Source organism: Lissotriton vulgaris, chromosome 2_1 (genome assembly GCF_964263255.1).
Source record: "Lissotriton vulgaris chromosome 2_1, aLisVul1.2, whole genome shotgun sequence".
Classification (NCBI taxonomy): domain Eukaryota; kingdom Metazoa; phylum Chordata; class Amphibia; order Caudata; family Salamandridae; genus Lissotriton; species Lissotriton vulgaris.
In genome coordinates this window covers 1,267,357,939-1,267,384,665 of record NC_141687.1, presented here as the reverse complement: position 1 = coordinate 1,267,384,665, position 26,727 = coordinate 1,267,357,939, and the positions used below count along the sequence as shown (strand labels likewise).

At 41.2% G+C, this 26,727-nt stretch overlaps 1 protein-coding gene across 2 annotated transcripts in view; it reads right to left on the bottom strand.

The window, feature by feature from the left end:
* Window positions 1–26,727, bottom strand: part of LOC147732477 (receptor-interacting serine/threonine-protein kinase 3-like) — a 1,935,498-nt gene that overhangs the window by 200,484 nt on the left and 1,708,287 nt on the right. For both annotated transcript variants that reach the window (XM_086956988.1, XM_086956989.1), the window contains exon 7: window positions 79–133. In XM_086956988.1, the coding sequence (XP_086813114.1) occupies window positions 79–133 (55 nt within the window). The remainder of the gene's footprint in view (window positions 1–78; window positions 134–26,727) is intronic.

The window sequence follows — 26,727 nt, the reverse complement described above, 5'->3', positions numbered from 1 at the left end:
CTGAGTTGAAGGTATTGTTATCACCAACACACTGTTCTGGACTATGGGACCAGGGACCAGTTCATAACTTGCACTAACCTGTGTCAGAGGGAAGGATCTCAGAATCGCAAGTCTTGGAGCTTAAAATGACTTCCTAGTGATAAAAAAGAAAGGAGGTGTAATAGCAATCAGCCAGTCAAAGTTTATTATTGTTAGGATCTCACAAGAATAGACACTACGACAAAACAACACCAGTTGCAATAGCTTACTTACTGCAGTGCCTCATCTAACATATGACCTTTAGAAAGGTCCCAGGCACTTGTTGGTGAAGCATATGTTTCAGAGGCAGCATGTAGTAAAAAACGCCACCAGTGGTGGTAGGGTCTAATGGTACACTAACCTTCAATGCTAAAACAAATTGCAGATACGAAATATATATATATATATTCACTGAAAAAACCATAGGTTTCACACATGTTATAGTTAGCTAGATATTTCACTCATACAAAACCGTTAAAATTCCCCCGTTATAGTTAGTTCAGCTAACTATAACTCGCGCGCCCGCAATGCACTGCTGATGACGTCACATATTACATCACTCATGACATGGTCAGTGACATTACTCATGACATCACTGATGAAATCTCAAATGACATCACTGATGACATCACTGATGACATCATCCAGTGAATGTGTGGGGCTTTTTTGAAAAGTATGCGGGGGCACAAGGCCCCCCCGCAGCCCCGGGGACCGCCACCTCCCAGGGGCTCTAATATTGAACATAAGGTGGTCATTGACGGACCCCCCAGCCCCGTGGCCCCCCGTCCTGGAGCCTTTGATGGCCCTGGGGACTGCCACCTCCCACGGACGGCTCCTGCAGTGTCCCGGGGTGCCCACCCCTGGACACTGCTGTTTGCTATGGTAGGGCGGGAGCCTCACGGTGCAGTACTAAAAAATTTAGAATGTGTGCAGTCACTTTTTTAGTTGTAGAGTAGTTAATAGTTTGTTTAGAATTAGGCTTGTGTTCTAAATTTACAGATTTACAAGCCCCTTGGGCCTCTTTCTTGTTCTATTGTGTTACATTTTTTGATGTAATGTTGGCAAAAAATAATGCAGCAAATTGGAAATGTATTTGCAAAATTAGTCAGGGCTCACCACTGAAATGTATTAGTTATATATGTGGAATGAGTTCAGTCACTTAAACGTTTTAGTGTAGTAAATGTTTTTGGTAAAATGTATGGTTTTAAATTTTGAGTCTGGAATCACACTGAGCGTCCGTGTACATTAAGGAATTATACTTGCCCCTTTTTCAATAATCTCTCCTGACTCTCCTCACAGTCTACCTCTCTCTACTTATACTGTGCCCTCTCTTCTGATATTTCCCCTCTTTCCTTATTCTCACTTGTCTTTCCTCATAGTGCTGCTTGTTCTCATAGTCCCACCTGTCCTCTTTTTCCCCCTCTGTCCTCATTGTCTCCTCTGTCTCCTAATACTCCCCCTTATTTTTATACTCCCTCCTCTGTCCTCTTAATCTTCCCTCTCTCCTCATACCTCCCTCTTAACATTTCCCCAGTCAGTATACATAGACTGCTGCATACACTCTTGGGCAGATTTACAAGCCCCTTGGGCCTCTTTCTTGTTCTATTGTGTCACATTTTTGGATGTAATATTGTCAAAAAATAATGCAGCAAATTGGAAATGTATTTGCAAAATGAGTCAGGGCTGTCCACTGAAATGTAGTAGTTATATACATGAAATGCGTTCAATCACTTAAATGTTTTAGTGTAGTAAATGTGTTCTGGTAAAATGTATGGTTTTAAATTGTTTGTCTAGAATCACACTGAACGTCTGTGTACATTAAGGAATTATACTTGCCCCTTTTTCAATAATCTCTCCTGTCTCTCCTCACAGTCTATCTCTCTCTGCTTATACTGTCCCCTCTCTTCTGATATTTACCCTCTTTCCTTATTCTCACTTGCCTTACCTCATAGTGCTGCTTGTTCAAATAGTCCCTCCTGTCCTCTTAGTCGCCCTCTGTCCTCATCGTCTCCTCTGTCGCCTAATACTTCCCTTCTTTTTATTCTCCCTCCTCTGTCCTCTTAATCCTTCCTCTCTCCTCATACCTCCCTCTTAACAATTCCCCAGTCAGTATACATAAACTGCTGCATACACTCTTGGGCAGATTTAAAAGCCCCTTGGGCCTCTTTCTTGTTCTATTGTGTCACATTTTTGGATGTAATGTTGGCAAAAAATAATGTAGCAAATTGGAAATGTATGTGAAAAATGAGTCAGGGCTATCCACTGGAATGTAGTAGTTATATACGTGGAATTTGTTCAGTCACTTAAACGTTTTAGTGTAGTAAATGTGTTCTGGTAAAATGTATGGTTTTACATTTTTTTGTCTAGAATCACACTGAGCGTCAGTATACATTAAGGAACTATACTTGCTCCTTTTTAAATAATCTCTCCTCAAAGTCTACCTGTTTCTGCTTATAGTGTCCTCTCTCTTCTGATATTTTCCCTCTTTCCTTATGCTCACTTGTCTTTCCTCATAGTGCTGCTTGTTCTCAATGTCCCTCCTGTCCTCTTAGTCCCCCTCTTTCCTCATTGTCTCCTCTGTCTCCTAATGCTCCCCTTTATTATTATACTCCCTATTCTGTCCTCTTAATCCTCCCTCTCTCCTCATGCCTTCTTCTTAACAATTCCCCAGTCAGTATACATAGACTTGTCCATTCACTCTTGGGCAGATTTACAAGCCCCTTGGGCCTCTTTCTTGTTCTATTGTGTCACATTTTTGGATCTAATGTTGGCAATAATGCAGCAAATTGAAAATGTATTTGCCAAATGAGTCAGCGCTGTCCACTGTAATGTAGTATTTATATACAAGGAATGTGTTCAGTCACGTGAACGTTTTAGTGTAGTAAATGTGTTTTGGTAAAATGTATGGTTGTAAATGTTCGTGTCTAGAATCACACTGAGCGTCTGTGTACATTAAGGAATTATACTTGCCCCTTTTTCAATAATCTCTCCTGTCTTTCCTCACAGTCTACCTCTCTCTGCTTATACTTTCCCCTCTCTTCTGATATTTCCCCTCTTTCCTTATTCTCACTTGTTGTTCCTCATAGTGCTACTTGTTCCCATAGTCCCTCCTGTCCTCTTAGTCCCCCTCTGTCCTCATTGTCTCCTCTGTCGCCCAATACTCCCCTTCTTTTTATACTCCCTCCTCTGTCCTCTTAATCCTTCCTCTCTCCTCATACCCCCATCTTAACAAATCTCCAGTCAGTAACATAGACTGCTGCATACACTCTTGGGCAGATTTACAAGCCCCTTGGGCCTCTTTCTTGTCTATTGTGTCACATTTTTGGATGTAATGTTGGCAAAAAATAATGCAGCAAATTGGAAATGTATTTGCAAAAGTAGTCAGGGCTGTCCACTGAAATGGAGTAGTTATATACATGGAATGCGTCCAGTCACTTAAATGTTTTAGTGTAGTAAATGTGTTCTGGTAAAATGTATGGTTTTAAATTGTTTGTCTAGAATCACACTGAACGTCTGTGTACATTAAGGAATTATACTTGCCCCTTTTTCAATGATCTCTCCTGTCTCTCCTCACAGTCTATTTCTCTCTGCTTATACTGCCCCCTCTCTTCTGATATTTACCCTCTTTCCTTATTCTCACTTGCCTTACCTCATAGTGCTGCTTGTTCTCATAGTCCCTCCTGTCCTCTTAGTCACCCTCTGTCCTCATCGTCTACTCTGTCGCCTAATACTCCCCTTCTTTTTATACTCCCTCCTCTGTCCTCTTAATCCTTCCTCTCTCCTCATACCTCCCTCTTAACAATTTCCCAGTCAGTATACATAAACTGCTGCATACACTCTTGGGCAGATTTAAAAGCCCCTTGGGCCTCTTTCTTGTTCTATTGTGTCACATTTTTGGATGTAATGTTGGCAAAAAAATAATGTAGCAAATTGGAAATGTATGTGAAAAATGAGTCCGGGCTATCCACTGGAATGTAGTAGTTATATACGTGGAATTTGTTCAGTCACTTAAACGTTTTAGTGTAGTAAATGTGTTCTGGTAAAATGTATGGTTTTACATTTTTTTGTCTAGAATCACACTGAGCGTCAGTATACATTAAGGAACTATACTTGCTCCTTTTTAAATAATCTCTCCTGTCTCTCCTCACAGTCTACCTGTTTCTGCTTATAGTGTCCTCTCTCTTCTGATATTTTCCCTCTTTCCTTATTCGCACTTGTCTTTCCTCATAGTGCTGCTTGTTCTCAATGTCCCTCCTGTCCTCTTAGTCCCCCTCTTTCCTCATTGTCTCCTCTGTCTCCTAATGCTCCCCTTTATTATTATAATCCCTATTCTGTCCTCTTAATCCTCCCTCTCTCCTCATGCCTTCTTCTTAACAATTCCCCAGTCAGTATACATAGACTTGTCCATTCCCTCTTGGGCAGATTTACAAGCCCCTTGGGCCTCTTTCTTGTTCTATTGTGTCACATTTTTGGATGTAATGTTGGCAATAATGCAGCAAATTGAAAATGTATTTGCCAAATGAGTCAGCGCTGTCCACTGTAATGTAGTAGTTATATACATGGAATGTGTTCAGTCACGTGAACGTTTTAGTGTAGTAAATGTGTTTTGGTAAAATGTATGGTTGTAAATGTTCATGTCTAGAATCACACTGAGCGTCTGTGTACATTAAGGAATTATACTTGCCCCTTTTTCAATAATCTCTCCTGTCTCTCCTCACAGTCTACCTCTCTCTGCTTATACTTTCCCCTCTCTTCTGATATTTCCCCTCTTTCCTTATTCTCACTTGTTGTTCCTCATAGTGCTGCTTGTTCCCATAGTCCCTCCTGTCCTCTTAGTCCCCCTCTGTCCTCATTGTCTCCTCTGTCGCCTAATACTCCCCTTCTTTTTATACTCCCTCCTCTGTCCTCTTAATCCTTCCTCTCTCCTCATACCCCAATCTTAACAAATCTCCAGTCAGTAACATACACTGCTGCATACACTCTTGGGCAGATTTACAAGCCCCTTGGGCCTCTTTCTTGTCTATTGTGTCACATTTTTGGATGTAATGTTGGCAAAAAATAATGCAGCACATTGGAAATGTATTTGCAAAATGAGTCAGGGCTGTCCACTGAAATGTATTAGTTATATACATGGAATGCGTCCAGTCACTTAAATGTTTTAGTGTAGTAAATGTGTTCTGGTAAAATATATGGTTTTAAATTGTTTGTCTAGAATCACACTGAACGTCTGTGTACATTAAGGAAGTATACTTGCCCCTTTTCAATAATCTCTCCTGTCTCTCCTCACAGTCTACCTGTTTCTGCTTATAGTGTTCTCTCTCTTCTGATATTTTCCCTCTTTCCTTATTCTCAATTGTCTGTCCTCATAGTGCTGCTTGTTCTCAATGTCCCTCCTGTCCTCTTAGTCCCCCTCTTTCCTCATTGTCTCCTCTGTCTCCTAATGCTCCCCTTTATTATTATACTCCCTATTCTGTCCTCTTAATCCTCCCTCTCTCCTCATGCCTCCCTCTTAACAATTCCCCAGTCAGTATACATAGACTTGTCCATTCACTCTTGGGCAGATTTACAAGCCCCTTGGGCCTCTTTCTTGTTCTATTGTGTCACATTTTTGGATGTAATGTTGGCTAAAAATAATGCAGCAAATTGAAAATGTATTTGCCAAATGAATCAGTGCTGTCCACTGTAATGTAGTAGTTATATACATGGAATGTGTTCAGTCACTTAAACGTTTTAGTGTAGTAAATGTGTTTTGGTAAAATGTATGGTTTTAAATTTTGTGTCTAGAATCACACTGAGCGTCTGTGTACATTAAGGAATTATACTTGCCCCTTTTTCAATAATTCCTTCTGTTTCTCCTCACAGTCTACCTCTCTCTGCTTATACTGTCCCCTCTCTTCTGATATTTCCCCTTTTTCCTTATTCTCGCTTGTCTTTCCTCATAGTGCTGTGTGTTTCCATAGTCCCTCCTGTCCTCTTAGTCCCCCTCTGTCCTCATTGTCTCATCTGTCGTCTAATACTCTCCTTCTTTTTATACTCCCTCCTCTGTCCTCTTAATCCTTCCTCTCTCCTCATACCTCCCTCTTAACAATTCCCCAGTCAGTATATATAGACTGCTGCATACACTCTTTCTTGTTTTATTGTGTCACATTTTTGGATGTAATGTTGGCAAAAATTAATGCAGCAAATTGGAAATGTATTTGAAAAATGAATCAGGGCTGTCTATTGAAATGTAGTAGTTATATACATGGAATGGATCACTGAAATATTATCGACGGTCACATTATCGACTTGCAAAAATATCGTTGAAAAATTATCGACAACAAAAATATCGACTTTCTATACTTATTACACAAAGTACAAAAATATCGAGTAAAATATATCGATTCTTTACAATATCGAGTACATAAATATCGCCTTACTAAATATCGACTACAAATATATCGTTTTACATGAAATTACACCTAACACTACAATAATATCGACTACAAAAATATAGAGTACTAAAATATCGTTTCCTTAAAAATATCGAGTTTATTTTTGTACCCTTTCATGTCTACAATACCATATTAATAGTCTAAAAAAGGCATTGCACTATACTAAATACATTTTACATATAATACCTGTTACTTTTATAACATTCCTATTTATCTACATTTGCTATACATTCTATAAAATGCGTTCTATTATTTTATAAATATTCATTACATTAAACTAACATTTTGATTATTTTTTTTCACTTACACATCTATTTTATTTAACAACTAACCTGCTTTAATGCTGAAATCACCACATATCACCTTTCTCACATCAACAAACACACCAATTAACAAAAAAAATTCAAACTAGCCTATACAATGCTTCATTTCATCCGACACCCAATCAAATCAAAGCACACAAAATACACATACTATAAAAGGGATACATGCATTATACCATTTGTTGCTGCTAACTCTATAGAAAGAAGATGCCAACACTCTGAGGATCTTGTTCCTGAACAAACATCTTAAAAGATCCAGCTTACTAGCAAATTATTCAAGTAAGTTACAGTGCATTATTTAGAAATCTAAATTAGTAGTCTACTATTTTACTTATATCTCCTAACTCTTTCACTTATTTTATTTTATCTCCTCCTACATTTCTGATAGAAACTACTCCTAAAAAATTCCTAATACATGCTCCTATTTCTTCACCTGGAATTTCGGATTGTAAGTATATATTAATGCTCTGTTATACACCAACTGCAGTTTTTAAACACTATTTCACAAGATTCATTCTTTATTTTCAACATTTTATTCACAGATAGTCTGCGATTATCCGATTTCAACACTATAAATGTATAAAACTACACTAATTAAACATGTAAGTATATATGTATTTGTTATTAAACACCCAATATTAAAAATGCTATTTTCTAAACAACATATCTTGCATATTACATCTTCCCTACAGATCCTATAAAAATATCCTACATCAACTATACCAAAAGACAAGACTACCCTTGTTAAAAATGTAAGTATACTTGTAATTTGTCTAAAACTCCCGAAAAAAACTAAAACTATGTTCTAAACACCATGTTATATATTTTATATTTCCTCTACAGATATTCTGAATACATCATACATCTACTCTACCTACAGCAAACTAAACTACTTTTTTACAAGTAAGTATATTTTTTAATATTTCCCATTTCCCAACCGTTCATAATATTTTTTCTAATAAATTACATTTATTTATTCTATCTTCTCTACAGATCTCAACTTTACTACCTTGATGTACTCCACCAAATACTACAACTCAACTATTTAAACAAGTAAGTGTATGTAATGTTTACATCAAATGTACTACTAAGCTAAATAGAAAACTGCTTTATCCTAGGAAAAACGTTTGTTATGTCTAAACATTTACTTAGCATTTCTATATTTTCATACCAACAGTAATTAAAGAAGAACATACAAGATAATCCTTCAAAACACAGTTCAGCATTTTTGATTACAACTTTTAGTAACTGTAAGTATAAATACATCATAAATTATGTTTGCACCACAAAGTGAAATATATCTTTTTAAAATGTGTTTCTTTCTACTCTTTCCTAGAACAAGTAAAACAAAATGACAGAAGGTGCAGAATTTGTTATGTCACAGAAAAATAAATTACTGTTATGTTATATGGGTTATGTTTATAATCAGGAAAGACAAAGTGGTAGAAAAGTTTTCTGGAAATGTACCAAATATTACTCAAACAAATGTTATGGGAGGGCTACTACTGAAGAAACAAATGTGTTATTTACCAGGGAACACAATCATCCCCCCAATGTCACAGAAATTGAAATAAGAGATGCTTTGGAAAGTATAAAAACTGCTAGCACACAAAGTGATAAACCAACAACACAAATCCTTAAAGAAGAACTGTTAAAAGTCCCAGCCCATGCTTCAGGTCAACTACCCTCTATTGACTCCCTTAAACGCACAATTGCACGCACTAAAAGACTAACTACCACAACACAACCCAACCCTACTACATTTGAGGAAATTATTATTTCGCCAGAAATGAGCATAACACACAATAAAGACAAATGTATCCTTTTTGACAATGAAAGCAGTACAAACAGAATCATAATGTTTGCAACTGCAAGTAATTTAAGAAAAATCCAACAATGTCCCCAATGGATGATGGATGGAACATTTAAACCATGCCCAAAACCTTTTTATAAACTATATTCCATCCACGGTTTATACCATAACTATAACATCCCTTTCATTTACTGTTTGTTACCTAACAAACAGCAAAACACTTATACAGAAATATTAAATGTTCTCAAAAATGAAATCAATAAATATTTTCCACAAAAAATAATTATTGATTTCGAATTAGCTATGATTAATAGCATTTTGAAAACATTTCCCCACACAGCAATCCAGGGTTGCTACTATCATTTCAATCAGAGCATATGGAGACATCTCCAGAAATCAACTTTAAGTATTCTATACTCAACAGATAGCACCTTTGCCTATCAAATTAAAAAATTGATAGCACTGGCCTACGTTCCTGTTACCAATGTAGCGGAACACTATAATTTATTAATTGACAGCACATATTACAAGAGGAATGAAGATAAACTAACCCCATTACTGGACTATTTCGAAGTTACTTGGGTGGGAAGGTTGCACAGATCTGGACATCGACGCCAACCCAAATTCCACATCCCTTGGTGGAATGTCTATCTTAGTACTTTAAACCAAGAGGCTAAAACAAACAACAGTGTAGAAGGGTGGCATAATGCTTTCCAAGCTACCACAAGCAGAGCCAAACCCACATTCCATAACCTACTAGAAGCTTTAAAAAAAGAACAAAGCTATCAAGAACTAAGAATGGAACAATCTGTGACCCAAATTGGTCCAAAACTAACTAAACAAACTAAACAAATGTTCAGACTCCTGCAAAGTCAAGTCACACTATATCCGACAACTAGAGGATTAGAATACCTGTCACTAATAGCTAAAAGCCTACTATAAAAAAGTAAACAAAAAATACTAATGTCTTTTTACAAGAATGGTAAATATAAAAATCATAAACATTTCTAAACAATTATAAATAATACATATTTGTTTAACATACTTATAAAATTTTGGGACATTATTTCTGAACAAATATGCAATATTTATAATAACATCACACATACACATTACATAAATATCGACATTTCCCACCCAATAAAAAATAACTTTAAAGACTTAGGGGCTCCATTATGATGTCGGGCGGATCGCCACCGCCATGGTGGCGGTGGCGATCCGCCCGACAGAAATGCCCGCCCGCCACCCTTTTCCCCCCGCCACATTACAATGGTGGGCGGAAAATGAGTAACATGCAGGCGGTGTGCGGTGTTCACTCTGGGGGCCCCCTGTGGGCCCCCGGAGTGAAGGCCAAAGGGGGGTGGCACACGGGGGGTGCCTGTGGTACCCCCCTGCCTTTGCATACTCGAAGAGGCAGGCACCGCGCGGTGCCTGCCGCTTCGAATATGCAAATGCGTGCTTCTGTTTTTAACATTGTGGCGGGCGGAGCAGTGAGCACCGCCCGCCACAATGTTAAATTGAGGAATGCGCCCGCCACTGTGGCGGGCACATCCTAATGGCAATGTCGGGACCCCCGCCTTTCAGGCGGGCGGTCCCGAGTTCCGCTAGGGTGGCGGGCGGACAAAGCCCGCCCGCCATCCTAATGTGCCCCTTACAATTTATGTAGATGAGAAAGACGTAATCCAGCAAAATAAAATCCATACAATCCCTTCCAATGTAGGACAATTCCAATATCGGAAACCCTCAAAAACCCGAAAATTATGTAAAAATGAAATAAACGCTCCAGGAAATCCCGAAAACACTAGTGTGGACACTTTAGTATTTAAAGTGATATACACACACCTTTAAAAAAACGGTCACGCATATTAGTGTATCAATCCAATACAAAACCCTCCAAAAACCCGAAAAATGTTTAAAAATTTTAAAATCCGCTCCAGGCAATCACGAAAAATAGGAGATACATGTAAAAATATAACCATAATAAGTCATACATTAGTTTCTCCACAAAAAAACACGCTTCCTTCCATGTACTTTTCATGCGAGGAACCGGAACCTGTAAAAAAGCATACATAACGAAACCCACCCACAAATACCCCATAACATTTGTAAATACACTCACAATTAACATTAACCATGTAAGAAGACATTTCCTAACACTTAAAAGAACACTAGAACTGAAACATACACGACGCATCCATAACAACGACATTTCACCTAAAAGCTACATAAACAATTCATACATACACACAAAAACACTACACAGTTCGAATATACCCTCAAACAGTACCACTCAGTTAAAAATTGTATGTAAAATTAACCTTACCTCTCTCCACGCGAAGCAACTCCCAACCGCGAGCTTCTCGAGTCCTGAATGAAGCTCAATAACCTTACGCAGTAAAAAAGTAGTCCCCTTAAACCATATTTGAAAAGGTATCATAGAAAATACAATGTTATAGTTAAAAATATAATACATACCCATACTTTTTTTTAACAAATTAATACACTAGACTCATTATAATTTAAAGTGTTTAAAAAAATAAAAAAAATTAATATTAATTAATATATAGTAAATATTATATATTAATAATATTAAAAAATTATGTTAAACTTGAAAAAATAGATGTAAATAATTTCTTATTGTGTACATTTATTGGAATAACTTTTTGTTTCTTTTTAACTAAACATTATAATTGTTTATGGTAATTATTAATAATAATAAATAATTTAACTTATTTATTGTTATTAATATAAAAATTATAACCATTTGATATATAAACAATGACCTAAAATAATGTATTTTTATTTGGCTGAATGTATGTGTTTCTGAAAAGAAGAGATAAATTATTATGTTTAGTAATTAATAATAATAATAATAAATATATTTGTTATTATTTTTATTAATTATTACAAAATGTTTTATAATATTACTAAGTATTATAAAAGAATATAATTGCATAAATAATCTTTTTCCAATACCAGATATTATTATTAAACATATTGTTCCCCTATACTGTTATAAAGTTTACAACATAATATATTTATATGTTTTATTTAAAAAGAACATTGTCTGAAATATGTACCAAAAAATGTCTTAATTTGTATTTACATATCTTGACCAAATATAAGAAATTTCCTGTTACTTTATAAAAATGTAAATAATAAAAATATATATTTAATAATATTAATATATAATATTAACATTATTAAATATAAATGGAAGAAGCAGATAAAAAAGTGAATGATTATTTTATTAAATATAAAAACTTGTTACTCAAACTTAATGATTAAAACATTGATTATTTACTGAAAAAATGTTGTAAAATAATTTTGTGTGATAATTTACAACATGTACATAAATGATAATGTGTTATTCTGCGAATACTACATTGCAAAATAATGTTATGTTAATTTTGATTGTGATTTTATTGTAGTAGACATAAATAAATAAAAAAATCTGAATAAAGTTTTGTGTAAACATCCATGTTGCATTATCTTCTAATATAATAACACAGTAATGTACAATTATGTGCAAATGTGCTGGACTATTGCTACTCCAGTCAAGCTAATATCAGGGAAGGTGCTGAACACTGACCAATTATTAATTACTATTCCAACTCCACTCAAGCTAATATCAGGGAAGGTGGTGGACACAGAAAAAATAAAAATAATATTCCAACTCCAGTCTAGCTAATATCAGGGAAGGTGCTGGACACTGACCAATTAATAATTACTATTCCTACTCCAGTCAAGCTAATATCAGAGAAGGTGCTGGACACAGAAAAAATAAAATTAATATTCCAACTCCAGTCTAGCTAATATCAGGGAAGGTGCTGGACACTGACCAATTAATAATTACTATTCCAACTCCAGTCAAGCTAATATCAGGGAAGGTGCTCGACACAGACAAAATCAAATTAATATTCCAACTCCAGTCTAGCTAATATCAGGGAAGGTGCTGGACACTGACCAGTTAATAATTACTATTCCAACTCCAGTCAAGCTAATATAAAAGAAGGTGCTGGACACTGACCTATTAATAATTACTATTCCAACTCCAGTCTAGCTAATATCAGGGAAGGTGCTGGACACTGACCAATTAATAATTACTATTCCAATTCCAGTCAAGCTAATATCAGGGAAGGTGCTGGACACAGAAAAAATAAAATTAATATTCCAACTCCAGTCTAGCTAATATCAGGGAAGGTGATGGACACTGACCAATTAATTATTACTATTCCAACTCCAGTCAAGCTAATATCAGAGAAGGTGCTGGACACTGACCTATTAATAATTACTATTCCAACTCCAGTCTAGCTAATATCAGGGAAGGTGCTGGACACAGAAAAAAATAAAATTACTATTCCAACTCCAGTCTAGCTAATATCAGGGAAGGTGCTGGACACTGACCAATTAATAATTACTATTCCTACTCCAGTCAAGCTAATATCAGAGAAGGTGCTGGACACTGACCTATTAATAATTACTATTCCAACTCCAGTCTAGCTAATATCAGGGAAGGTGCTGGACACAGAAAAAAATAAAATTACTATTCCAACTCCAGTCTAGCTAATATTAGGGGAGGTGCTGGACACTGAACAATTAATAATTACTATTCCAACTCCAGTCTAGCTAATATCAGGGAAGGTGCTGGACACAGAAAAAAATTATATTACTATTCCAACTCCAGTCTAGCTAATATTAGGGAAGGTGCTGGACACTGACCAATTAATAATTACTATTTCTACTCCAGTCAAGCTAATATCAGGGAAGGTGCTGGACACTGACCAATTAAGAATTACTATTCCTACTCCAGTCTAGCTAATATCAGGGAAGGTGCTGGACACTGACCAATTAATAATTACTATTCCTACTCCAGTCAAGCTAATATCAGGGAAGGTGCTGGACACTGACCTATTAATAATTACTATTCCAACTCCAGTCAAGCTAATATCAGAGAAGGTGCTGGACACTGACCATGTATAAATTAGAATTGCTACTTTAGTATAATCTTAGCCCTGATATTAGCTAGACTGGAGTAGGAATAGTAATTCTTAATTGGTCAGTGTCCAGCACCTTCCCTGATATTAGCTTGACTGGAGTAGAAATAGTAATTATTGAACCACGAGTCTCCTGAGGCGGAAGCCGGGAGTGAGCCTGTTATTTTTAAAATTCTTGTTGTGTGATACTCTGCTTATTTTTAAATCACTCACCTCCTTGCTCACAAACAGCGGATCTAGCGCTGCAACGATACTTTCACATCGCCATTACCGAGGGCGAGGCGCGACGTCAGACACGCCCACCTCAGCTGGCCACGCCCCCTAATACGAGTATAAAGAGTGCGCGCAGCTGGAAAGCGCGACACTTTGAACCACGAGTCTCCTGAGGCGGAAGCCGGGAGTGAGCCTGTTATTTTTAAAATTCTTGTTGTGTGATACTCTGCTTATTTTTAAATCACTCACCTCCTTGCTCACAAACAGCGGATCTAGCGCTGCAACGATACTTTCACATCGCCATTACCGAGGGCGAGGCGCGACGTCAGACACGCCCACCTCAGCTGGCCACGCCCCCTAATACGAGTATAAAGAGTGCGCGCAGCTGGAAAGCGCGACACTTTGAACCACGAGTCTCCTGAGGCGGAAGCCGGGAGTGAGCCTGTTATTTTTAAAATTCTTGTTGTGGGATACTCTGCTTATTTTTAAATCACTCACCTCCTTGCTCACAAACAGCGGATCTAGCGCTGCAACGATACTTTCACATCGCCATTACCGAGGGCGAGGCGCGACGTCAGACACGCCCACCTCAGCTGGCCACGCCCCCTAATACGAGTATAAAGAGTGCGCGCAGCTGGAAAGCGGGACACTTTGAACCACGAGTCTCCTGAGGCGGAAGCCGGGAGTGAGCCTGTTATTTTTAAAATTCTTGTTGTGTGATACTCTGCTTATTTTTAAATCACTCACCTCCTTGCTCACAAACAGCGGATCTAGCGCTGCAACGATACTTTCACATCGCCATTACCGAGGGTGAGGCGCGACGTCAGACACGCCCACCTCAGCTGGCCACGCCCCCTAATACGAGTATAAAGAGTGCGCGCAGCTGGAAAGCGCGACACTTTGAACCACGAGTCTCCTGAGGCGGAAGCCGGGAGTGAGCCTGTTATTTTTAAAATTCTTGTTGTGTGATACTCTGCTTATTTTTAAATCACTCACCTCCTTGCTCACAAACAGCGGATCTAGCGCTGCAACGATACTTTCACATCGCCATTACCGAGGGCGAGGCGCGACGTCAGACACGCCCACCTCAGCTGGCCACGCCCCCTAATACGAGTATAAAGAGTGCGCGCAGCTGGAAAGTGCGACACTTTGAACCACGAGTCTCCTGAGGCGGAAGCCGGGAGTGAGCCTGTTATTTTTAAAATTCTTGTTGTGTGATACTCTGCTTATTTTTAAATCACTCACCTCCTTGCTCACAAACAGCGGATCTAGCGCTGCAACGATACTTTCACATCGCCATTACCGAGGGCGAGGCGCGACGTCAGACACGCCCACCTCAGCTGGCCACGCCCCCTAATACGAGTATTAGGAGTGCGCGCAGCTGGAAAGCGCGACACTTTGAACCACGAGTCTCCTGAGGCGGAAGCCGGGAGTGAGCCTGTTATTTTTATAATTCTTGTTGTGTGATACTCTGCTTATTTTTAAATCACTCACCTCCTTGCTCACAAACAGCGGATCTAGCGCTGCAACGATACTTTCACATCACCATTACCGAGGGCGAGGCGCGACGTCAGACACGCCCACCTCAGCTGGCCACACCCCCGTGACGCCCTTCCCCACAGTCATAAATTATGTGTCTCGCTAGGAAGCGCAGCGGACGGGCGCAGCGGGCGCGCCGTCAGCGCGCCGAAGGCGCGCCAAAGGCAAGCCCGTCTGGGCCCGTCCAGGCCTGGACCGAGCCCAGGGCCAGACCCCCTGCCTGCTCCTCTGATTCTACCCGCACGTGCTGGACCAACACCCAACTACATCTATTAAATCCCTCCCCCTGCTCGGCCATTACCCTCTGCAACCCTGACCATTTGGAATATGTTCCTTTCCATTGCTCTCAATGTAACTTCACTCTCCCGTCCTACCTATCTCGTTTGCCTTCTCATCCCACACCGCAGCTCTCTTCATGTAACCACCGGACGCTGAAAGCAGGCTTGGTCAACTGCCGGTCTCTCCCCCGTCATGCCAACGATATCTGGATGTCTATTTCCTCTGACGAGTGGGATATTTTATTTCTCACTGAGTCCTGGATTACTGATTCCTCCTCTCCGGATATCTACCTGGCCATCCCCCCAGGCTACGACATAAAATGCATCAACCGGGCTGGAGGAAAACCGGGAGGCGGACTAGCCGTCATCCTCAAATCTCATCTTCAGCTGACCACTACCAAACTTACCAATATCGGTATAATTGAAGCCATGTACTTCTCTGTATCTGACTCCGCGGCAGTTATACTGGCTGGCACCTTGGTTTACAACCCCCCAACCGCCGCCTCCCCTTCTCTTACTGCTCTTACCCACCAGCTGGCTGATATATCCCTTAAACACCAATATTTCTTAGTCCTAGGTGACTTTAACCTCCACGTAGACAACCCTCTCTGCGTGAAGGCGAACAATCTGTTGGAAACCATGGATAGTCTGAACCTCACACAATTAGTCACCGGTCCCACTCATGTGGCTGGTCACACCTTGGACCTTATTTTCGCCAATTTTTCGACTATCACTGTCCTCCCCCCCCTCCCCCTTACTTGGTCCGACCATTATCTTATCCCCTTCTCTCTTGCCCTAGGCCGGAAATCTGTCCCCCTGGCCCCCAGGAAGGAGTTGGGAAGAAAGTGGCATAAGGTCACATGTGCCACCTGGACCCGGTATTCCACTTCCAGACGGAATACCTCTCCTCTGATATTGACGGAAATGTTTCTAGGCTAAATACTGCCCTTATCAATGCTATTGACACCATTGCTCCCCAGAAAATCATTGCCTCCACTAGAGCTCGCCCCTCCGCCCCCTGGTTCTCCACCTCCCTCCGTGAGGAAAAAAGCAGATGCAAAGCACTCGAACGTAAGTGGAGACTAAACTATGACCCGGAAGCTAAACTTACTTACAAATCTGCCTTGAAAAAATTCCTCAAACAAAAAAAAAGCACTATGAAAGACCATTTCTCTCTTCAAATTGCTAATGCCAAAAACTCGTCAAAAACCCTCTTCACCATTGTCAAAGACTTCATTAATCCTCCGGCTAAGGCCACTCAGAACTCTGCGAGTCAGGCCCTGTGCGAGGGACTCTCTGATTACTTCCTTGAAAAAATAAACAAACTCTGTATCTCCTTCCCTAAAGGGCTAGTCTCCCTGCCTCCCTCCACTAGTCCCCCAGCTTCTCCGTCCTTCCTCTCCTTCAATAAACTCACCCGGGACGATGCTATTAGGTTACTCACCCAATGCAAATCTGGCGCTCCCTCTGACCCTGTCCCTGCTAAACTCATGGGAGAGCTGGCTCCCTCGTTAGCCTGCTCCTTCCTCTCCATCTGGAACGCCTCCCTTCACCATGGCTTCTTCCCTACCACTTGGAAGGAGGCCTTGGTGATTCCCATCCTAAAAAAGGCTGAGGCTGATCCCACTGTTTTCGCCAACTACCGCCCCATTTCCCTTCTCCCCAAACCCACAAAAGTCCTGGAAAAAGCCGTGCAGTTGCAACTCACGGAGTATTTGGAAAGCAACTCTCTACTACACGACTCACAATCCGGATTTCGGGCGGGATTCAGTACAGAGAAGGCATTGCTGGAAGTATCGGAAACAATTCGGGAATGCGTGGACAGGGGCGAGGAGGCCATGCTGGTCCTCCTCGACCTGTCCGCTGCATTTGATACGGTCTCCCACCTCATCCTCCTTGACCGACTCAAACAGATAGGCATTGGCGGCACTGCCTTTAGCTGGATCGAGTCCTTCCTTTCAGGAAGAAGTCAGAGGGTATTGTTGCGGCCTTTTAAATCGGAGGATAAACCCTTGTCATGCGGTGTGCCACAGGGCTCTGCCCTCAGCCCTCTATTTTTTAACATCTATCTTGCCCCACTGGCCGACGTTGTGGAGTCCTACGGAGTCAGGGTGGTCTCCTATGCTGACGATACTCAGCTGATGTTCTCCTTCAGAGACCACTCGGACTCCGCGTTCACCAACTTCCGCCAGTGTCTCAACAACATCAGTGTCTGGATGACTGATAACCATCTTAGACTCAATGCAGACAAGACAGAGGTGCTGTTTTTTAACCAGAAAAATCCCATCCCTTCCTTTTGGTGGTGGCCCACGGCACTCGATCCCGCTCCCTCTCCCGTTCACTCTGCCCGTAACCTGGGATTTCAGTTTGACGACTCCCTCTCATGCAAAACTCAGGTCAATAAAGTGACCTCTGCCTGCTTCCTGAAGTTGCGCATGATCAAAAAGATACTTCCCTATCTCCCTCTGGATTCCCGCCGTACAGTCACCCATGCCCTCATCACGTCTCACCTGGACTATGCTAACAGCCTTTATGCTGGTGCCCCCCAATATCTGATAGACCGGCTTCAGATTGTCCAGAATGCGGCGGCCAGATTGATTGGTAATATTCCCTACCGTCAATCAGTCTCCGCTTATCGTAAGGAACTTCACTGGCTACCGGTGGCCAGTCGTATCCAGTTCAAGATCCTTACTCTTGCCTACCGAGCCATCAATGCCCTCGGACCCAACTACCTGAAAAAACGTGTCTCAATATCCCGTTCCATCAGATCCTTGAGATCCAATGACCTCCGCCTTCTGATCTCTCCCCGTTTCAGACTCTCTAGAATGGGTGGCCGAGGGTTCAGTGTTATCGCGGCAAAATTGTGGAACGCGCTGCCAATCGATCTTAGATTCTGTCCCTCTGAACCCATCTTCCGGGCCAGACTGAAAACTTGGCTCTTTTCTGGACTCTGATTTTATTCTGCTGCTTTCCCTCCATGCTCCTCTCTCCTCCCCTGGAGGTTCAGGTTCTAGCGCCGGGACACCCCCTCGGGGGTAGCTGTGCGCTCTACAAACTACATAAATAAATAAATAAATAAAATATAAAATATTGTCCACTATTTATATTCCTTTAAGTAAATTTTTTTACATTTTTTTATTTTACTTTTTTTGCAGACGAGTGCTTAATTTTTTTTTTTGCAGAAAAATGTGCAACTTTTTGTCACAAATATTTCTTCAATTCTTTTATTATTTTATTTAATTTATTTGCACACATTATATTCCTAAGACTAATATTATGTTTAATTTAATAATTCTAAATATTTTCTTACTAGTGGTAATAGATGTATTTATCAAAAAAATTTGCAAAATGGTTTGTAAATGTTTAATTATTTTTTTCATTATTTGTTATAATTTTTTTTCCAATCATTATATTCCAATAAAAAATATAATGTTACACAATATTTTTAAAAATTATTTGCAGACTAGTGAAATTATTTTTAATTTGCAGAAAAATTTGCAACTTTTTATTTTGCATCTCTATTTTTTCCGCTATTTTTTTTTCCCTTTTACAATATTAGTTCTTATTAATGTTTTATAACACTTTTATATAGTTGAAATTATTTATTTTAAATTACTCCCCACCCTTATCCCCTATTATCCCAACATCCAGCTCCTAAACATTAACTACAATTTATATTACTATTAATAATTTTTTTTTTTATGACCTTTTTTCTACATATTATCGATATTTTTTACTTTAACTATTTATCGATATTTTGTCTAGTCGATATTTTTGAGTAGATATTTTTGTACTCGATATTTTATTATCATTATTCTATTCGATATTTTGACCACCGATATTTTTGTTAACGATATTTTATTATTGTCGATATTTTTGACTCGATATTTTGTCCATTCGATATTGTGGAGTCGATATTATGTCTAGTTACCACATGGAATGTGTTCAGTCACAAACGTTTTAGTGTAGTAAATGTGTTTTGGTAAAATGTATTGTTTTACATTTTTTGTCTAGAATCACACTGAGCGTCTGTGTACATTAAGGAATTATACTTGCCCCTTTTTAAATAATCTCTATTGTCTCTCTTCACAGTCTACCTCTCTCTGCTTATACTGTCCCCTCTCTTCTGATATTTCCTCTCTTTCCATATTCTCACTTTTCTTTCCTCATAGTGCTGCTTGTTCTCATAGTCCCTCCTGTCCTCTTAGTTCCCCTCTGTCCTCATTGTCTCCTCTGTCTCCTAATGCTCCCCCTTATTTTTATACTTCCTCCTCTACTAGCCCCTTACACCTCATTATTCATTCCCGGGCGGGACATAAAATTCACACTGTCGCCAAAAAATCCTGGAGACAGGAGGCTCCAAGAAGCAGCAACGGGGGAAGCTAGGACATGCTAAACCTGGCAGCAAACACTGCCCCACCTATCCCTTCGATGCCTCTTGCTGAGGGAAGTTCTGATACTTTTAGCATCCCCCACACTTCACTAAATGAGGACCACAATAATAGCAACCAAAATAAAGCCAATAACCCTTTAAATAACTTCTATAAAACAAAAGATATGGGAAATACATTCTTGCTGTCACCCAGTCCGGTTTCAATTTCTCCCGCTGAAACCGTTGACTGTGAGGGTCACCAATCTGTTAACGGCCTGGGTCACCCACTGGGAACTCCAGCAACTGCCATACTTATTGGCACAAACAATCTCCCCATTAGAGTATCGTCATTTTGTAGCAGTATTATTAGCTGGAAGGTAGCGGGTCTCTCTGATAAAATGTACAACCCAGCATGGTGAGCAGTGGCCTCAAATCATAGCATTGTATGTGTCCAAGAAACATGGGCCAAAAAGGGACAACACATCTTGGGATATAAAACATTCCATACCCCAGCTATGCCCAGCAATAGTGGCCGATGCAAGGGGGTTCTGTGTATGTATATTTCCTCCACTGTTGGATTCCCAAATGTAAAGTTCATATCTGATGAATTCTTTCAAATAATAAACTCTTCCTGGGGATCACTACAAAACATGACATTGGTAAACTTTTACAATATTATTGCCCCTGCTTTGACAGAGCATGTAATAAAAAAACTCCTGTCAAACCTAATAAAAATTGAAGAGTAGATGGCAGGAGACATGGCCCTGTTATGGATAGGGGATTTTAATTGCCCTCTTTGTCCCCGGGGCACGGCTGGTGTCTGTGGGATGGGGGACCTCAACAAGGGGGCCTAACCCATTTCATTCACTCGAAACTGGGGGAACACCTCAACTCTATTTCGTCCCGCTTCATCTTGTCGTTTGTAAATGAGCTCTGTACCCCAATAAACCATTTAGACCTACCTTTAACGGGAGGGGTTGCAACTCAACCATCGACTTCATGCTCTTGTCATCTAGATATTCAGGGCTTGTCGGAAATTGGGACACCTTAGACACCGGCCTTAGTGCCAATTATCCTCTCTCAATGATCCTGAAGTCCTCTGAGTCCACTCTAAGATCAACAAAAAACATTCTGTATAATGTAACACCTAGACTAGCAGGCCAAAATGGGTACTGTATTAAATGGGACAGGGTGGTACCGCCTACTGACTTTATTCAAACACTTGTGGGTAACACCCTTGAGGATATCTTAAACTGCCTCCACTTTGAGAAAGATCACCAAACTGTAGTTGCCTCCTTCTTAAAAATCTGTTCGGGAATAAAAAGCCTATTAACCAAAACACCACGCCATCCCCCAAAGGAGAACCCAGGCTGGTTCAACGGGACTTGCACCAAGGCGCTTGCCGCCTTAAAGAAAGCTCTTCACTCCTCCCCAAGGCCCAGGGAAACTATACAGTCAGCCAGACGCACATATAGGGTGGCTATAACTACTAGGAATAAAGAGCTAAAATCAATGGCTTGGTTGGCTCTCCATGAAGCCTCAGAAAAGAAGGACAACATAGCCTTCTGGAAGGCAGTTAACGCTCTGTTCCTACAAAATACTCAGGGGCCCCAAATTGACCTAGCCATCCCTGCAGCAACCTGGGTCAAACACTTTGAAGGTCTATATAATAGGATCGATCTTCGAGGGCCAAGGGCTAAAGATCCGGATGCTCCGGTAGAAGATACCCTGAGAAGCTCCTTTCCACTGGATATCCGGTTCTGCCACGACGAAGTGATCAGGGCACTCAAGGAAAGCCCGTCCGGGAAGGCACCAGGGCCGGACTGCGTCCCAATAGATATTTTTAAGTCCATGCTTGATCTATGGGCACCCATATTGACCAACGTTCTCAACTCCTTAAACAACATAGGATTTATCCCTACCTGGCCGGAGGCAATTGTAGTCCCGATATTCAAGAAGGGGGACAGGAATGATCCTGCCTGCTACCGACCAATTTCTTTACTTGATGGTCTTATGAAGGTAGCAGGCAGAATCCTTCTAAATAGAATGCAGGACTGGCTGGAAGAGCAAGAGATCATCTCCAACCTACAATATGGTTTCAGGGCAGGAAAGGGAACCGTTGAGCAGGGACTTAATCTGGCCCTAATAACAGCAAAATATACTGATGCCAAAAAAAGAAATCTCTTTGTAACCTACGTAGATTTAAGCTCTGCATTTGACTGTGTGGACCATGAACTGCTTTGGGTAACACTATCTGAAATTATTCTAGACAGTCAAATTCTCACGTTCATTAAAGAGCTTTATAAAGGGGCAGGTGCTCGCGTCAGATTCGGCTTCAGAGGAGAGTGCTCCGATATGTTCCGGATCCACAGAGGAGTAAGGCAGGGGTGCATCCTAGCACCCCTGCTCTTTACCCTATATATCAACAAAGTAGGGGGTTATCTTACCCAAGTTTATCATGATTACCCCACAATCAACGGGTCATCTATTCCAATACTCCTTTACGCATATGACGCGGCAATCATGTCCCAGACTAGGGTTGGCCTGCAAAGGGCGGTGGAAAATTTTTCAGATTTCATGAAAATTAGAAGCCTCCGTGTGAACGTTTCAAAAACATACACAATGTCATGAGGTAACAAGAACAGAAGGGTACCCTGCCCAATTGTCCTGGATGGTAGAAGGGTGGAGGTTACCGACACATTTTGCTATCTCGGTATAAACTTCGAGAGAAGGGGATCATGGAAACCAGCTGTAACCGCCAGGGGGCTTGCATTCTCTAGAGCCACGGGTGCACTGATAAATTTCGCAAAAAATCTTGGTGGGAGGCCCGTCAGAGAACTGCTCCAAGTCTATAAAGCTAAATGTATTCCGACCGGCACATATGGGGCAGGCCTCTGGGGGTCGGAGCAGGCGGACTCCATTCAACGTATTGAAAACCGTTTCCTCCGCTACTTGTTGGCAGTTACAAGGAACACGGCAACATATTTCGCTCATACCGAATTAGCCCTGCCATACATCACAGACATTATTAAATCTTCTCCTGTCTTGTTATGGCACAACATCTGGGTAAACCAGAGACCAGTATGAACAGAGCTGTACTGAAAGACTGCCTGGAACTAGACGGAGTTGGCAACATCAAATGTCAAAGATTTATTGAGTGACATTGGCCACCCTGAATATTTTTCCAACCCAGAAAGTATGCTGAACGTGCCCAGAAAAGTGTTGAAGCAACTCCTCCTACATAAGCTAGAGACTAAACGATGGTATGTGGAAAAAAACAAGAGAACAGTCGTGCAACATCACCTGATCACTCCCACCAAGGGGATTCAACTCTATCTCTTGATCGAACAACCTCCCTTCAATCGTATGCTCTTGACCCGCTTCCATACAGATACCTTTTTCAGGATAATAAGTTTCTCCTACTGCAATGACTGGTTTAGAGAGGACAGACTTTGTCCATGTGAAAACACCTCGTATCAGTCAAATATCCATTGCATACTCTTCTGTACTTTTTACAGCCTCCCGAGGGCCCTCTTATTAAAACCTCTACTTCTATCATGGGGGGCCTGCGAACCTGTAGAGGAGCATACGACAAACTTAAATGTCTAGATAACATAAAAACCATTGCAGTTGTTCACTTTTCTGAGGGCGATCGTCAGATCTAGAAACACAATGTAATCTCTTTCTGATTTGGAACAGGCAAAGCATGAACCACGTAAATTATTACCATTAATGCCCTGACCGACTTGGTTTAAAGTACTTGGTCTCCCCAGACTTTTTAGACCTTTTATCTTTTTATAATGTATTTTCGCATTTTAAAATTGTCTTTTTAACGCACTCATTGGTTATGTACTGGAATCAACTTTTAAATGTATTACTGTCTGTATGCTTTTATGATTTTGTCTTTCTACAAATCGAATAAAGCTTATCAAATGAAAAATGAACGTGGAATGTGTTCAGTCACTTAAACGTTTTAGTGTAGTAAATGTGTTTTGGTAAAATGCATGGTTTTACATTTTTGTCTAGAATCACACTGAGCGTCTGTGTACATTAAGGAATTATACTTGCCCCTTTTTCAATAATCTCTCATGTCTCTCCTCACAGTCTACCTCTCTCTGCTTATACTGTCCCCTCGCTTCGGATATTTCCCCTTTCCTTATTCTCAATTGTCTTTCCTCATAGTGCTGCTTCTTCTCATAGTCCCTCCTGTCCTCTTAGTCCCCCTCTGTACTCATTGTCTCCTCTGTCTCCTAATGCTCCCCATTCCTTTTATACTCCCTCTTCTGGCCTCTTAATCCTCCTTCTCTCATCATATTTCCCTCTTAACAATTCCCCAGTCAGTATACATGGACTGCTGCATACACTCTTGTGCAGATTTACAAGCCCCTTTGGCCTCTTTCTTGTTCGATTGTGTCACATTTTTGGATGTAATGTTGGCAAAAAATAATGCAGCAAATTGGAAATGTATTTGTAAAATGAGTCAGGGCTGTCCACTGAAATGTAGTAGTTATATACGTGGAATGTTTTCAGTCACCTAAACGTTTTAGTGTAGTAAATGTGTTTTGGAGAAATGTATGGTTTTAAATTTTTTGTCTAGAATCACACTGAGCGTCTGTGTACATTAAGGAATTATACTTGCCCCTTTATCTATAATTTCTCCTGTCTCTCCTCACAGTCTACCTGTCTCTGCTTATAGTGTCCTTTCTCTTCTGATATTTCCCCTCTTTCCTTATTCTCACTTGTCTTTCCTCATAGTCAGTCAAGTCAAGTCAAAGAATTTATATAGCGCACTACATACCCGGAGGGTTTCAAGGCGCTTAGGAAGGGGGAGGAGGATTACTTGTCAAATATCCACGTTTTACGTTGCTTTCTGAATGCTAGGTGGTTCTGGGTGAGGCGAAGGTTAGCGGGGAGTGAGTTCCATGTTTTAGCAGCCAGGTATGAAAAGGATCTGCCTCCCATGGTGGTCTTGTTGATGCGAGGTACAGTGGCGAGGGCTTGGCTGGAAGAACATAGTTGGCGGGAGGGGGTGTAGAAGGACAGTCGTGAGTTGAGGCATTCTGGACCGATGTCGTAGAGTGATTTGTGTGCGTGGGTAAGCAGTCGGAAAGTGATCCTCTTATTGACGGGTAGCCAGTGGAGGTCTTTAAGGTGACCAGAGATGTGTTTGTTGCGTGGGATGTCTAATATGAGTCTTGCTGAGGCGTTTTGGATTCGTTGGAGTTTCTTCTGGAGTTTTGCGGTAGTACCTGCGTAGAGGGTGTTTCCGTAGTCGAGTCGGCTCGTGACCAGAGCGTGGGTGACTGTTTTCCTAGTTTCGGTGGGGATCCAGCGAAATGTTTTTCTGAGCATGCGAAGAATGTTGAAGCAGGAGGAGGATACGGCGCTGACGTGTCTGTTCATTGAGAGTGAAGAATCCAGGATGACGCCTAGGTTCCGTGCGTGGTCTGTCGGGATGGGTGCTTTTCCGAGGGCTTCCGGCCACCAGGAGTCGTCCCATGAAGAGGGGGATGTACCTAAGATGAGGACTTCTGTTTTGTCTGAGTTAAGTTTCAGACGGCTTTGTTTCATCCATTCGGCAACTTCTTTCATTCCTTCGTGTAGGTTAGTTTTGGCGGTGCTGGGGTCATTAGTGAGGGAAAGGATCAGTTGAGTGTCATCCGCGTACGAGATGATGTTGAGGTTGTGTTGGCGTGCTATGGCCGCGAGGGGGCTCATGTATACGTTGAAGAGGGTGGGACTGAGTGTGGATCCTTGTGGTACGCCGCAGATGACTTCAGAGGCCTCGGACTTGAATGGTGGAAGGCGGACTCTCTGGGTTCTTCCGGTGAGGAACGAGGTGATCCATTCAAGTGCTTTTCCTTGGATTCCGATGTTATTGAGGCGTTGTAAAAGGGTGCTGTGGCAGACTGTGTCGAATGCTGCAGAGAGGTCGAGGAGGATGAGGGCGACTGTGTCTCCGTTGTCCAGTAGAGTTCGAATGTCGTCTGTTGCTGCGATGAGGGCGGTCTCAGTGCTGTGTTTTGCTCGGAAGCCAGATTGTGAGGGGTCGAGGGATTTGTTGGCTTCGAGGAAGGCGGCGAGCTGGTTGTTGACAGCTTTCTCGATGACTTTGGCCGTGTGGTCCGCTGTGGGTTTTTTCAGAAGGGCGGTGAGTTCAGCGTGTTTCCAGTCTTCCGGGAAGGTGGCGGAGTTGAAGGAGCAGTTGATGACGTCTCGGAGGTGCGGTGCTATGACGGAGTCTGCTTTGTTGAAGATGTGGTGAGGACATGGGTCTGTGGGGGATCCTGAGTGGATGGAATTCATCAAGCGGATGGTGTCCTCAGTGGAGATTGGGTTCCAGTCGTTAAGGGTGTTCACGGGGGGAAGATGATCAGCAAGTGGTTGGGTGGGTTGGTTTCCGGGTTGGTTGTCAAAGCTGTTGTCGATGTCTGCAATCTTGTTGTGGAAAAATGAGGCTAGGGAGTCGCAGAGGGTTTGAGAGGGGGTGATGTCGTTGGAGTTGGCCGAGGGATTGGAAAATTCCTTGACGATGTTGAAAAGTTCCTTGCTGTTGTGAGCGTTGTCGTCAAGTCGATCCTTGAATGCTGTTTTCTTGGCTTTTCGGATTAGTTGGTGGTGAGTGCGGGTGGCGTTTTTGAAGGCGTCCTTGGTGCTGGTGGTTGGGTCTTTTTTCCAGGCCTTTTCAAGGGAGCGGCAGAGTTTCTTGGACTTCTTGAGATCATCGTTGAACCATGAGG